The 16124-nt window shown below is 42.8% G+C and overlaps 1 protein-coding gene across 1 annotated transcript in view; it reads left to right on the top strand.

Moving 5' to 3' along the window:
• The first annotated feature begins 204 nt into the window (after nt 1–204).
• zswim5 (zinc finger, SWIM-type containing 5) overlaps nt 205–16124 on the top strand; it is a 67374-nt gene continuing 51454 nt past the window's right edge. Inside the window, exon 1 of the mRNA XM_073491249.1 lies at nt 205–807. Within this exon, the coding sequence (XP_073347350.1) occupies nt 282–807 (526 nt within the window). The 5' untranslated portion in view covers nt 205–281. The remainder of the gene's footprint in view (nt 808–16124) is intronic.

Below are 16124 nucleotides of genomic sequence, written 5' to 3'. Positions count from 1 at the left end.
TCGTCTCCCAGAAGAGCTGCTTCAGATGGTTTTAGATGGAAAAGGGGGAATCTTGGTCTTGATGTTGTTCAACTGTCAAGCCCATTAGAATACAGCGAGTTTTATTTTGAAAGTTGAGATCGGAAGTCCTGTCTGAGATCCTGTGTGGTTTGACACTGGCTGCTGAGTGGCTTGTGTGTGTGTTTGTGTGTGTGTATGTGTGTGAGCGTGTGTGCGCTCGGCTTCCTGCTGCTGCTCGGTGTCCGCACACCGTCCGTCTCGACAGTGTTGATCGGCTCGCCATGGCGGAAGGACGCAGAGAACATCCCCATCCTCTCCTCTCCTTACCACCGGCCAGCAAGCGACCCTGCCTGCGCCCTGCTCCCCGAGGTCCCGGCCCGGGGCCCGGCCACGGCAGCGGGTTGCCCAGCTCCCGGTATCGTTCCCCGGAGTCCCTTCTGGACTGCGCCGCGAAGGCAGTAGCGGAAAAGTGGGCCTTCGAGAGAGTAGAGGAGCGCTTCGAGCGGATCCCGGAGCCCGTCCAGCGCCGCATCGTCTACTGGTCTTTTCCCCGCAACGAAAAGGAGATATGCATGTACTCTTCGTTTCAGTGCCGAGTCGCCGGCGAGGAGGGTTCGTCGGCGGCTACCGGCGGGGCTGGGGGTGCTGGGTCCGGAGCTACAACAGCCGGCGGTGGCGGAGGTTCTACCGCCGGTACGACGGCTACCGTGGGGGCAGCCGGAGCAGTGGGAACGGGGGACGGACTGCCTTTCCGCCGGGGTATCAGGCTGCTAGAGACCGGCTGTGTGGAAAACGTTTTACAAGTCGGTAAGTGGAATATCTCAGCTTTGGGCTCAAACACTGCGGACCGTCTCCAAGTGTGTGTGCTGCTGCTGGAGCTTCACTGGGGATGATTGATGGAAGTTTTCCTGCTATCGTGGAAAGTATGCAAAGCGTCTCTTTACCCCGAGTATGTAACCACACACCGGGTCAGTGTGTGTTTTCACTTTAGAAAAACATTTCCTGTCAAATTTCGACCTTTTTTTATCGGCCTCTCTGAAACGGGAAGCGGAGATAAGGTCGCCTGCTAGCTAAACGCTAGCCGACCAGCAGCTGTTAAAAAATTAAAGGGCTTCCTATTGTGGCTTTTCATTACTCTCGGGCTGGAGCGCTCGCGACTGCGTCTTTGCCCCGTTCTGCCTTCACGTTGAAGCCTTTCTTTGCTCCGTGTTAGGGTTTGTTTCTTTAACAAGACGAGCCGTGTTTTAGCACTTTCTATCGGCACTTTTCTTCCTCTCCGGGTCTCTCCGTCGACGGCCGTAGCTGGCTGGAGCCGTAACCCCGGCAGAGAGGCAGGGGGAGGCGCGGAGGAGGAGGGCTGACAGACGCGGATACAAAAGGAGCCAGCGTTATAGCGTCGGGGCTTTATTTTTGTTTGTGCAAATTCCCCCGCTGCAAAAGTCGTTTTTTCTCAACTCGCCATCGGTTGAGGGTGGCTTAGGCAAGGAACAAAGGCGGTCATTGGGTCTCTTATTATGATTAATCCAACGTTAATCCGAAAAAAAATCCCCCCACAGTTTTCTGTTTATTTGCTGCTGCTGCTGGTCGGACCGGACAAAGAGCGCAGTCGCCACCAACGTGGAAAATGCATGCTGCGAGTGTTTGTGTTGTGTTTTTTATTATTTAAAGTTAACCCGTAAGTGGCTGTTCGTAACGTCGAAACTGGATTTTATCCCGTGCGTTTAGCCCGCAAGCCTCTCTGTGGCTCGCAGCACAAAAGGCTTCCAGTTGAAATGATCGATAAGCGTCTCGCATTTCCAGCGCTGCAGAGAGGCTGTTTCCAAACAAAGGGCCATTCCGCAAAGCTCCATCTCCACTCACATTCTCATTAGCTGCATACCCCCGGCTCTACACAGCCACAGAATGAGCTCAGACATCAGGGAAATTGATGAGATGAAACCGATGGGCAGTCAAAAAAAAAGGAGGAAAAAAAGCAGCCTTTTATGGTTTCCGGGAGGATTTTTCTTAGGCCATATGGTGTGAGAGCCACTGGAGCTTGTCTGGGGTTTCATGTTGCTCCAAGGTATCTGGGGGGGAGCTGCAAACTGTGGCTGCTGCGTTTCTCCGTGGCTCTGCTGTATCTAATTGCATCTTTTAAATGCTCATCGATTTCCACCCCATAACTAAATGAAATTTGAGTCTTATGAATATGAAAGTGATATTTGCTCTCAGGGAGATGTGTTGCCGTCTGGCCTGATAAGTTTCGCAAGTTTGAGTCTGTCTGAGAGAGTTGATGTGTTGGAACAGTTTCATACAATCAGTGACGACATTTTTGTTCTGGCTGATTGCCTCATGGCTTGACATTTATACCAACAACTGCAAGGACTGTTTGTAAGCCATGATTTGAGTGAAAGATGCTTGCGTAAGTTAGAATTGACGACCTGCTTTGAACACTTCCTGTCAATACAAACACCTCAGCAGCTGAAGCCATGTGTCTCAGTAGACCATGGGGACTCATCTGCTGGTACGAACATCTCCAAAGTTTGGATCACATAATGCCAAATATATATTTTGAGATAAAAGAAGCTGTATCCCATTGGGTTCGAACTTCAGGTGAAATTTGAATGCTCAAAACAAAGCATACACCCGTAAGCAAACACTTCCAGTCTTACCTGCCTCGCCGGCGAATCGTTTCCAATCCCCCCCAAGGTCAGTCAAAGCAGGCAGGCACATGGTTTTGTCTCTCTGTCAACAAGACGGGCTAAATAGCTGTGTGACATCAAGATAAGATTAGGCTGTGCACACCATGGGAACCATTTACTGACTGGCTAAACAGGAGTACAATTGTTTAGTTTTTTTTTATTTTCACGACTGGATTTAGATAGGTTGGGCAACTGTCCATTTTCGTACACAATGCACTCTTTAAGGATTGTGTTACACACCTGTAAATGACAGTCTTAACATTGCTTTCGCCTGACATGGAATAATATAATAGCCTCTTAAAATAGTGACAAAACTTGTTTTTAAGAAGAGGTGAGATGGACTCTGTAATAGGAACTTGCTGGCGAGCTGTTAAGAATGCGACATGGCTGCGTGCTGACACATGCATGTTGATGTCGATGGTGTCAAATGTGGTCTTTCAGATAATTGCAGTCTGGAGGACTGGTGTTAAACTTTTGAACCGCATGAAATGCATATTAATTGTTTAGATAGAGCTCTAAGCTACATTGCGAGATAAAAGCCAAACACTGGTTTTGGTTTAGTGTGCTTGTAGTCCTGAATGGAGTCAACGCCTCTCTGCGTCAGTGTCTGTCTTGCTTTAGGGGAAACGAAACCGCTCCTTTCCCATAGTGTCCTAAAGGTTTAAAGAGTGCCAATCCATTGGGCAATTCTGGCACTCGTATAGTAATGCCTTTCACGTCTGATTCAGTGACAAATCAGAATGACACAACCATGATGCCTCAAACAACCAGAAACACTAAAGCAAAGAGCTCACAAGCTAGGCTATCATGAGATATCAAATGCATGTTTTATTCCTTAAAGCTATCACAAGCTCAACAGGGGCTCCTGTTCCTATAAACTCATGCTTGTCTTTAGACTTGTTTTTTCGCCACGGTTTCTGAGAATTGGTGTGCCTAGAGCCAGTTCTTGAATTGCTTGTGTTTTTTCAGGTAATTACTAATGGGATCTGGTGCTAGAGGGAGGCGGGGGTGGATCTGTGATGTGCTTCTCTACTGTGCAGGACTTGACTAATTCAGCGTCTGGGTCATGGAAAGTTTATGAGCAGATTGAGAGTGTGTGAGGAGAGGAGGACAACTGTTGCCTGCTGTTTCCACAATGAGAGACAAAAGTTTAAGCAACACAGAATCTCATTTGTTAAAAATATATACACCTTATTTAAAGGAAGATATAGAATATACACTGGACATGGTGCCTCACTTATGTTTGCTTCTGGCTGCTGTTCTTTAAGGCCATAAAAGTTGGCCTGTGTAACAGCACCTTCAGCAAGCTGAGTGCTGATGAAGTGGTTTTGGAAAGTACAAACTGATAATGTTTACCATTAAAGACATCTGTGTATGCATCATCAATTATAAAATGAGTTGACTGGTGTGTCCCTTAGATGCCCTCCACCCCCGTACATTACGAGTAAAGGCCTTTGTCTGTCAGCCTCTTTTAACGGTAATACTGATGGATTGAAGGGACGTGAGCTCATCAACAACTCATCGGCCCATGTGTTCATAATAATCTACTCCTCGCTCCAAGTCATAATTAGAATAATCAAAGCTAAGCGTGCTTGTATTTGTAACCCCCCCTCATACACACACACACACATGTGCACCCAGAAGCCCCCTTGCCAGAGCCTTATAAAGTCCTCAGAGAGCGGGAGGAAGGGATATTAGAGGAGGGAGGGAATGGGGGTTTCTTAAGCTTTGAGTCAAGCTTTGGGATTATTGGGTCATGCTTTGTTACCCAGCTGTAGAAAAACCCCTTGTTCACAGAAAGGGGGTGTGTGGGGGTGGTGGGAGGGATCCGTGTGTATATGTGTGTGCACGTCCCCGTCTTCGCAATGTTACATAAAGCTGTAATGGGTCCCTGACGCCTTTTGAAGCACCGGTGACTCTGACAAAGCGAGGCAGCGAAGTTGAACAGGATTAAACTGTATGGGACAGTCAGTCAGTGGGCTGAAAACACTGTGAGGCTTCTTAACTCCAAACACTTCAGCTCCCGAAATGTCTTAAAGCTCCTAAAAGTGGTCCTTTAATTAGGTATCAAATATCAGTGCTGTCAAGATCCAAAAGTTGTCGTATAAGATGTCTGGTCAGTTTTGCACTTTTTCGTAACTTGTTCTGTGATCAGATAGTTTTGGATAGTTAGATGATTTTATTTAGGCTAAGTTCTTGTACATCTGTTTGTGTTTAGTGCTTCTTCTTTAAATTTAAAGGGAGGTTTTGCCATCTATATTTTTTAGGTATCAAAAAAGTGTCACGTTTGCACAAGTATCCAGAATTTTAAGGGAAACACAGCACTGCCTTTAAGTAGCATGAGGTAGCTGTTAGTGTTCACGATGTAATTCCAAAGTGGATTAATATAATGTTGTATATAAATGATGTCAAATATTTCCCTTGTGAATAACTTGGAAACAAGAAGGCAATAGGAAGAGGCCAACCAAATAATTTGATTTAATGTCTACTAGGGCTGCAGCTAATGATGATTTCTGTCAATTATGTTTTTGATTTATCATTTGGTCTATGAAATGTGGGGGGAAATAATGTAAAAATAACAACTTGAGGTACCCAGAGCACAAGTGGCACCTTAACATTGCTTGGTTTGTACCAGCAGTCAAAAAAACCCAGAATTCAGTTTGCAGTGATAAGAGAGAGAAAAGCAGCTAATTGACAAATTTAAGAGGTTTAAAACAGTGAATGTGCATCTTGATATTCAGATTAAACGGTTAATTAAGAATCAAAAATGTTGGCAAAATTGATACTCTTTGTGATAAATTGTATCAGCTACATGTACTCTGTATTTCCTGCCACATTTTGCACATTTTGAAGATTGTATTAGTGATTTTTAAAACAGACAACTGAGCTTACCGATTTAAAAAAAAAAAAAAAAAAAAAATTCTGATAAACTCTACATTAAAGTATGTAAAAGAACAGCTACTTGATCAGATTGATGTCTTTATTTCCCATCACTAAAGGCTTTCAGTATTTATGGAGTCCCTACTTGCTATCACTGTATAAACTCAGTGTTAGTTCTTCTCTATGATTTTCAGTTCTCAGTTTACTGAATGTGAATGTGAGTGTAGCGGGAGGTGTGGCTGGTTGGTCTTGCCAGTATTTCCTCAGATGGAATTTCCTGGCAGAATGGCTGCGGGGTTCCTTGTTGTGGAAAAACTTGCGAGCCTCTGGTGTAAATCGGCTCTTCGGTTGCTCAAGAGCATTGCGATAAAAGACAGAAGGAGGCGGTGAGTTCATCCGCGCTTGCCTCATCTCCCATGGTTGTTCTTGACTCAATTCTCTAGTGTCTAGTCTAGTGACACAGATCAGTTTTTATCTTTCTACCCTCACCTCTATCTCTATCTCTATCTCTGTCCTGTCATTCCGTTTCTGTTTTTTCATTTCTAATATCTTTATCTGCTTTTCAGTATGTTTGACTCCACATCTGCTTTCTGTCTCTCATGCTCTTTTATGTTCTCCACATATTCTCCTTCTCTGTTACTGTAACTTACATCAGTGAGAGATGACTCGCACTTTAATCATATTCTCTCTGTAGGCTCCAGCTTAGTAAAGGGCTGTTAGTCGGCCAAGTTGTAATCTCGAAGTCTTTCCTTTCTCACTGCGTCTCCTCCACTGGTCATGCGTGGGGCTGCTGCTGGTTGAGGAAGTGTTAGTGGTTTTGGCAGGGGGACTGGGGGAAGCTGGAAAGAGTCAGTCATGATTCTGTTGAGTTGACAACTAGACTCTGGGCGTGCACCTCTATGGCGTTTACTCACTGCTGGCTCATGTTCTTCTAGGTAACCATGAGTAACTTCACGGAGGTCAGACAGACCCCTGCATGACTGAGCAGATGGTACTTATATACAGTAGGAGAGAACACATGTATATGTGCTTGAGAGTTTCACTGGTCCTGTACAGTATTTGATCTTTGGTCTAGAAACCTAATAATGTTATATTATGTACTTTTGTATAGTTTCAGTAACTGTTCACACATTTTTGTACAAGTAATGTATCAGGCATTGTTATTCATATTGGATATGCTCTCATCAAGATTTAATTTTAAAGCTGTTTTTACCAATAGTTTTGTATTAACAATAGATGATCATTCAAAGCAACAGCTTTAATAATTGGTTAAAATTTTTTTAGTCATTTATCAAGCTAAATAGCCAGAAACGGTTGGACAAAAGCACCAATTTAAAGACATCAACTGGGGCCCTTGGAAATTGTGATGGCTATTTTATTTTCTAGACTTAACATTTAATTGGTAAATTGATGTATTGGTCATAAAGAATATCACTGAAAGTTGCAGCGCTAACGTTATTGGCTACATATTGTCTGACCAATATACTGTTGACAATTTAAAGCTGCACATACTAATATTATAGCATTTAGCCGGCTAAAAGACAGGTATTTTCCTCAGGGAAAGCAAAAAATGAGCATGAAAATAGTACTAATATTTATCAGATAAATGATTGATTGAATAATTGATTTAAGTCGATGTGTATTTTCAGTCCACTTGTCACACTGCTCCAACTGGTAGAAATGTTTAAATAATGCAGCTTTAGATTTCAGTTTTTCTGCTCGCGTCTCACTTCAAGTCACATCTTATTTACATGAATTTCCTAATTGTGCTTTTGTATGTTTTAAGTGTTTTCCTTCATCTATTATCATGTTTTAGTGCATAAGTGTAATCTAATTTTCGAGTGTTTCTTGTTTTTGCTGGAAAGCCCTTTGTAAGTTGAGGTAGAATAGTGCTTTATAAAATGCTTTTATTATTTAAATGCTCATCATCACATTTAAATAAAGAAATGGTAAATGTTTTACTTGCAAGTACTTTAACCTTCACTGCAATATTGTAGCTGGATGCTAGAACATTAAATTGCAAAAGCACATCTTTTTTTCCACCTTAAGTGCATTTGTTTTTATCTATTTATCCATGTATATGCACAGTAGAATCCATTCTGAGCCGCAACTTTAGCCACTTAGCACACACATACGCGTAGACACACACATACACACACTCACATGGTCTGTATTCAACACTTCCCCAGCGCACAACACAGACAGACAATATTTAATCAGCGTAATTAATTCCATGCCCGCCACACTCGAAAAGAGAAAATCGGTAAAACAAATCGTCCCCGCACTCTTATTAGCTCTCAGAGAGGCTTGTGAAAGATGGGGCCATTAGGAAGATGCTCAGTTGTTGTATTCATCAAAGGGGAGAGGCACCTGTACACACGCATGTGTGAGAGCGCATAAGGGCTGATTATATAAAATCATTAATCAGAGGTTGTTGTTTGAGGGCTTCCTCCACCAGACAGCAAGGCGACCATCTGTATGTTACATTTGAGACACAAAAAGCATGATGGAAGAGGAATAGGAAAGTGCTAATCCACAGATTCATCTTTTGTCTCAGTCTTGTTGCTAAGTGCTCGGCACTTGTCAGTATGAACAGTGGGTCCAGTGCTGTTATCTTGTTCACATTTCTTAGTGATTAACATCAAGTTCTGCCTGGTCCATCTGGCCACGGTTTAGTTTGTAAGAAAGTTGATTGTTGAGTTTCATTCCCAACTTGTCAAATGCTGATGCTTGGGTTGGTGGTTGGCCCGACCTGCTGACCCAAAGTGTCAGGATTTGACGACCTGGGAAACCCAAAGTATCAGTATTTGGGAGTAGTTGGGAGTAGTTGAGTAATGAGACTCGCAGTCAACTATCTTACAAATTGGACCTTGAACAATACGGTGGCTTCATATTTGCCTGTGTATTTTTGAAGGAAGAGGAAGTGATTGGTTTGGGAGTTCCACAGACCACCAAGCCAGTCGTCAACAAAGAGCGGCATGCAGTCGGTGCAGCCACAGGCCGTTATGTTTCAAATTTCGAAAGGCTTGAGCCAGCTGCAATCACGTAAATACAGAGGTTTGTGGGTATGTTCGCAACAATGTGAAGACATGCGGCAAGCCTAATAGCCTCACTTAGCTTCAAACAAGGAGCATGTTGATCGTCCACCAGTGTCTGAATCTGTCTTTGTCCACACCGTTTGATATTGGAATTGGATGGTTGGGTGTTGACAATTTTTCCAAAACCTAAAATCTGACTTACACTGCTTCATTTAGCTTCTACCCCCACAGTTGAGTGTGGCCACTCAGAACAGCTTGTTTGTTTCAAGGGTACTTGAGCTTTAAGTCTTTCTTCATCTAAGTTTTTGCAAGCTCCTGCTGTTCCTCTATCTGAACCTTTGAGTTAAAGAGCATCACTTCATTGCAAAAGAAAAAGTCCACTGGGAAAATACAAATTTCAACCAGGAGCAAGCGGAAAAGCTTTCATTAACTGGGTATAGATATGATCAGCCCTGTCAAATCAAGTCAATTTTATTTATATAGCCCATTATCACAAAACACAATTTGCTTCTGAGAGCTTAACAGTCTGTACTGTGTGATTGAAACCAATACAAAGTGCCTAAATCGACATGGAATTAATGAAAAAATGCCTATTATAGTTTTTAAACCAAAATCTTTTAAAATGGATGTATTACTTTCACAACACCCACTACTTTAAAATGTATCATACCTCCATTCTTGCTGTATCCTTCAGTTTTTTTCAGCATTGTTCTAATTTTTTTCCCTGTGTGTATTTCCTTCATGTGCTTTCTGTTTAAACCTGGCCTCAGGTGTTCCAGCCACATTTTTGCTGCGATTTTCCAGCAATGCCATTTCCACTCAGGACTTGTTTGCAGTAGCAAGCAAAAATGGCATTCTTTGCCGTTGGTACTGTTTGCTCAGCTCCGTCCCTCAACAACAGCCCCCTTCTTCCAGTTGTATAACTGTACAACATGTGTGTACGGAGGTTGTGTTGTATGTGAGGAGATAAAAACACACAGCAAACACATTTTTACTACCCCTGTCCTGTTTTCATACCTCCCCATCCTGTGTATTGCTTTGTATGTTTTCCTCCACCTTTAGTGCTTTTACCTTGTGTAGTGGGTGTGCAATTATCAGCCAAGATCAATGGTGGCCTTGTCCTTTTAGCTTTTGAAGCCAGCAGACTGCTGTATTCCGTTATTGCACTGTTCCACACCTGTCTTTTATTGGCTTTCTGTGTGTATGTCCAAGTGTGTGTTTACCATGGTTGTTGTACACATTTGGCCCCTGTCCATGTCTCAGAGAAAGGCTGGACTTGAAAGAGAAGGCCGAGGCTTGCAGACTGGACCATTATGTCCTCGTTTGGTTGTAATTGCCTAACAAATGTTGGGGAGAAAGGAGAGAAATGGACAGACATGGAGGAGAAGGGGGTATTTGAAATGCAAAATAGACCCAAATCAAACCCTGTCCTATGATCAGGTTGTTGGCCACATATACACGACAGTTCTATACTACTTTTTCATGTAATATCATCTCATAACTCATCCCACATGAGATTAAGTGAGGCATTTCCATAAAAATAAAAGCGATGCCTGTGGCTGGGAACACGACAGGAGGGGAAATCCAGGATGATTCAAGTGGGGGAGGAAAGCAGTGACAGGTAGCATTGTTTAAAAGAAAACAAAAAGGTAAATCTCTTGGGGGTAGACCTATTTGTAGAGTTGTTTTTTTAGTTGGACCCTTCACTAGTCACATGAAAGACAAAGTTGTTGTCTGGAACTTGAAGAAGTTTAGGCTTCAACAGTCTGGAGTAATTCAATACTTTTACCCCTGATTAAAACTTAGAGCCTGTCTTCATTTGATTGAGCCCAAATGTATTTCCCTGCTTGTATCTGTGCTGCTATTGATTACTTGATGGTTGGATAGAAGTCATTCAAGCAGAACCCTTACTCAAGGTGTGTGTCAAGATGTGTGTGTGTGTCTTATATCATCCTTTTTATTAGCTGCAAGCAATTTTGGAGAAGCCAAAGCTTAAAGGGATTGTTCAAGTTTTTTTGACATAAGATGGTATGAACCATGGAGCAAGTTTGCAGCTTTTTTAACAGAAATGAACAGCAGCACATAGGTCACAGCTCGCAAAAAACATGTCAAATCACAAGCCAAATCAGTAATATATATCAGTATATATGCTAATCCCCTAAATCCAAAAGAATCTCTTTTTTTAAACATTACTTCAACAGTTCAACAACATGTTAATAAACTAATTTTGTAAGGGCTGGTAGGGATTTTTTTCTTTCTTTTTGTTCTCTGTATGCTAAAAGTGCAGTCATAGAGCAGATACAAAGATTAAACCATACCATTGAAAGGATCAGGGATTTTCAGAACAAATTATATTAGATTTGACCTTTTGCACTGTACATGATCATCTGCTATGGCTTTCTGGGTAAGATCTGTCTGGCAGAGTGGAACCAGTTTTGGGGATACTGCACTGTGAATAATGTGGCCTTGTTCTCATTACAGACCTTCACAGCATGAATACAAATTATATATGGCAACGAATTGAAAAGAACTGCTTTAAAGAATCTTAAAAGTAATGTGGTTATATGTTTTAGTTCCACATCTGTAGCATTTTGAAATCAGCATTCTAACCCTTTCCCCATAATGATCTGCTTTGTGCTACGCAGTCCTGATTGTTTCTTGATCTCAAGGCTGATGCCTTCCATCTTTCTTTTGAATGCAGTGAATTGGGAGCTTTATTGTGTTGCCCATCTCCCCTTGAAATGGGCAGTCGTAGATCATAGATATCAGGCTCTGATAGTCATCACTCCTCTTCTGAATACACACACAGTTGTGTATTGCAGCGAGTGTCTGTATCCTATGTGCTTTTCCAATCTCAGCAGCACTCAAAGCCCCTCTCAACAACAGTGCAATTACTGCCAACAAGACAGACGAGGGCCCATAGGAGTCCATTGTGCATGAGACATCCATTATAGTTGGATTAGAAACTATTTCCATACATTTGGTTGACTTTGATCTGAGGAAATGAGAGTCAACAACCATGCTGCATATCTTTTTAAATTCTTTCTGCATGTGTGCAGCTTATTATTGTCATGGCTCACAGATGTGCTCGTTCTCTTCATAGTTGTGTCATGTTCCTTGCGGATGAAAACATTTTCTGTCTGCTGTATTTAATATGTGTTTCGTCAGCGGTGACCACTTCAAGTGATTTGATCTTTTCTGACTGCTAAGGTTTCTCTCCCCCTGGTCTTCTTTCGCTTTTCATTGCTCTCTTTCTCTCCCCAAACGTGTGGATAAGGTTTTAAAGGAAGCACTTAGTGCTAAAACTACGAATAATTATATCACTTAGAGACCAAGTCCCCTATTATGGTGATTCAGACTGTCAGTGTGCATTAGCAAATGGGCCAGGGCCTCCTGTGTGGCAGAATTATTCTGAGTCGTTCGCTGTGTGAATCTGAAATGTGACCAGCATTTCACTCTTTAACCCCCTAAAGGTCCTAAATAGTCTTGACCACTCCCATTTTCTTGTGTGCCAGTAGTCAGTCCCACTTTATCAGTCTGTCTCTGTAGTTACGTTTACATACAGCTGCAAACACTAAAGTCAGACCACCTCAGTGAATTGATTACTACTGCATTCAGCTAATTCTGATCACAACTCTTATCCATTCATCCGTAATGAAGATTTGTACATTGGATCAGTAGCATCTCTTTGCTTTCTGGAGAGTCATGGCAGTCCTTAAACCAAATGAAATCCTCAAGTCCCGTTAAACCACCAAATTTAAAACAAACTGTTGCAACCTACTATATAACACATAACAGCTATAAAACAGCTTAAGGTATTAAAGTATAAACTAACTAGTACAACTTAGTTTACTTTCGTAACTGTGGACGCCGTTCCTGTAAGTTATAATAACTATGTACTAACCAAGCTCCAGCTGCTTTCATTACATTTTTGGCATTTTAGGGGCAGCAGAAGAAACTGTAAAACATATAGGTGACATAGGCCTGAGAAACTTGTTATGGCTACCATGTTGGCAAACAGTTGCTTACTTATACCTCAAGCAGACATTGAGCAAAATGAGCATTCGTTTGGAATCTTATCTAGCCACCTTATTAATTTAAGATCAATATTATTACTACAATACTTTTTCTAGCTCTAATTAGGTCTGCATAAATTCATTTAGCTGGTATATGCACTAGCTAGCTGCTAAATTTGCTAGTTAGCTGCCAGATGTACTAGCTAGTTACCTACTTGCTAAAGGGAAGTCAGACTGAGTGAGAGGTTTCAAACACAAACCCACAAGCATCGACCCTTTTATTTCAGTTCTGAGAGGATGTATGTATCCCATCAGCCTTTCCCTCACTCTGACTCACCTAGCTAATCTGTAAGAGGTCATGTTGCTCTGTTGATGGCCTCTTCCTCCATGAAAGAGCCAGGCAGCAGAGGACAGAACTGTTGGCTGGTGTGTGGAAGTTGCCTCCTCAGCACTTGTTAATTGAATGCTGCATTAATGTGAATCACCCCAGTTTACCTTTTTCTCTCTACATCATTCTGCTGTATTTTTCACAATTTCTGTCCTCCTTCCTCCGTCTGTCCGCCTGCCGCCCTCTCCACTTTATCTCCCTGCCTGCTAATAACAGCACTCTGTGTGGGTTTCTTTAGTGGAAGGCCTGCTATGGCCCATTAGGCTGCAGCCTCACCGACAAATGAATGGTAAGACTGACTGCAGAGAGAGGAGGAGGAGGACAGGAGGCGAGGATGAAAAAGGGCCGGGGCAGCTATGGGATGGGTGGGAAACGACACGAAGGCGGGGGGAGAGGGAACGAGACAGAAGAGAGGGAGAAGAGGGTGTGAAGGAAGGAAGGAGGGAGAGGAAGGAGGAAGATGAGAGCTGAAAGGCAAATGTACAAGTACATAACCAACCTGTCACCTCTGGCTCTCCCTTCCCCCTTCACACACTCACACACACACACACACACACACACACACTCCGCAGTCACAAAAAAGCCAAAGGGGAGGGAGGGACCTCATTAGGCTCTCAGCAGTCCATCACACACAGGGGGAGAGAGAGAGAGGGAGAGAGACTACTGAGATCTATGGTGGGGGAGGGGGATGCCCTCAGAAAAGAAGGGAGCAGAGGGAGGGATGAAATTGAATTGATAGGAGCAGTCAAGTGCAGCAACACACACACACACACAGGGGACAGAAGAGGACAAGCTCCCACCCCACGTACCGACACCCACACACACACACAGACAGACAGACACACACACACACACACACACACACACACACACACACACACACACACACACACACACACACACACACACACACACAGGTCCCCTCTATGCAACATGATTAATGTGGTCAACAGCCGTGAGGATCAGTCTGGTCGAGACCTCTCAACCTTTTTACACACATGCACGCGCACACACACACACACACACACACACACACACACACACACACACACACACACACACACACACACAAGCACAATGTTGCCCTCCTCCTCTTTAAGTGTCTCCGTGCCCTTTTCTTGCCCGTCTATTCACACACCCTCCTCACCCCTCTTCCATCGCGCACCCAAACAAAGATGGAGGAACCAGACAGAGTGGATGTTTCTTTTTTGTCCAACGTTCCCTTAGACTGGTATAAGTCTGGCATCATTTCCATTCAATTCTAAAGGCCTATTATGTATAAAATTAAGTGGGCATGGCAGGTGCTGAATGCCCAACTTTATATATGTATAAAAACAACGTTGTGATGACCCCTACCAGCATGAATGCAACTAATCATATTTTAGCCACATTCAGCTTCAAATCAGCCAATGGGAACGCAGCTAGATTTGAATTGTTTGAGAAAATAAAGGAGAATCTTTTACATTTTTGAGAATGTATGTACTTTGTCACTTGACATAAGTATACAACCGTGAAAATGTCCATTGATAAGCAATTAAGCCAGTTGTGAGTAGTACCTGTAACAATGAGGGAAATGTTAATCACTTATTGGCAAAAATATCATGTGACTACATCAGTTTCCAGAGAGTGGAAATATTGCAGCATGTTCTTTGACCTGCTGGTAAACAGCTTTAAATAAAGACTTCACTGGCTTCTGCCCTCTTTCTGTCCTCCTTCAGGACAGAAAGATAAGTTCTTTTCTAAAGCTCAGGAATATCAGCCTGGCCCTGAATAGTTTATGAAGTTGCACTTGCCATTCAGAAGAGCAATGGGAACATGACTTGTACTTAGTACTAGTAGTGTTTTTGGTTCTACATCCACTGGTGTGTGACCTATTTTTACATGGATTAGTGTAGAGAATAGCATTAACTGCAGAGATGTAGCTTTCTTGACAGTCATGTTATCCCAACACAGGTCAGAGCCACTCACAAATATTTTAACCCTAACTAATGAAACTGTTTTTTATAAAAAGTACTGGGATATTAAAACTGGCAGAAAGAAGCCCGACTGACCTACAAGTGAATCATTGTTAAAGGTGCACTATGTAGTTTTGGAAATGAAATATACAGTGCAACTTTAAGGGGCCAAGAGCTCTTCCGACAAAGCCCTTTGCCAAACATCAGTTCCTGGGCTCTGCTTTACTCCGAGCAGACCGGCACACGCACAAATGGAGAGACAAAGTCAGGGCTCTGTACAGCTGTAAATAAATTTCCACGGATACATAATGAACAAATGGATCCTGGGTAAAAACCCTCTTGCTAATGCAGCTGTTTGAAACATTACCTTTGTAAGATGGCCTCAAGACGTTTGAACCCAAACCACTTAAACTGTCAGTTCAGATGAGGCCAGTAAACTGTCCATCACTGGAAGCACATAATAGGTTACTAAATGTCCACTTTAAGGCTGTGAATTATTTCCTGTTCCTTTGCTGTGTGTGTCAGCCTGTGTATGTCTGTGTGTGTCCAAGCGTGGGCATATATCAGTGAATACAGGGTTTCTAGTAGTTGTCATGCTGTAATAGGATTAGGTGCCTTCTCTAGTGCCTTACACCACAGGACCATTGTAGTGTGTGGGTGTGTGACTGTGTGTGTGTGCTGGGGTCCATTGGTGGAGTTTTGTCTCTGGGGGTCCTGCTCTGTCCTGTAAACTGAGGGTGGCCCTGTGTGTGTGTGTGTGTGTGTGTGTGTGTGTAATGTTTTATAAAGCCTGAAAACTCCTCTGAAATGCAAATTTGATTGCACTGGAAAGGAATGTCTCATTTTTTGGTGTTAAGTTAAAGTTTTGTTTTTCCTTTTTAGATTTGTTTATTTTTGGTTTTACTTTGTCCTGACCTTGACGGAGTCAGTGTTGAATGCAGAAAAAGATCCAGCATCCTATCTGAAATTCTCCTCCCCTTGCCTTCCCACTCTTTAACTCTGTGTTCCTCTCTCTAACACACACACACACACACACACAGAGCGTGATCTGTATGTTCACTTCTTTTTTGATTTTAAAGTCTAATTTTCACCTAGTTAAATTTTGCCTCAAAAAAGGGAGCATGTGGCACGCTAAGCACTTTTTCTGCCATGGCAGCAGAAAGGAA

The sequence above is a fragment of the Pagrus major genome, chromosome 21 (genome assembly GCF_040436345.1).
Source record: "Pagrus major chromosome 21, Pma_NU_1.0".
Taxonomy (NCBI): domain Eukaryota; kingdom Metazoa; phylum Chordata; class Actinopteri; order Spariformes; family Sparidae; genus Pagrus; species Pagrus major.
This window is presented reverse-complemented; position numbering and strand designations above follow the sequence as displayed.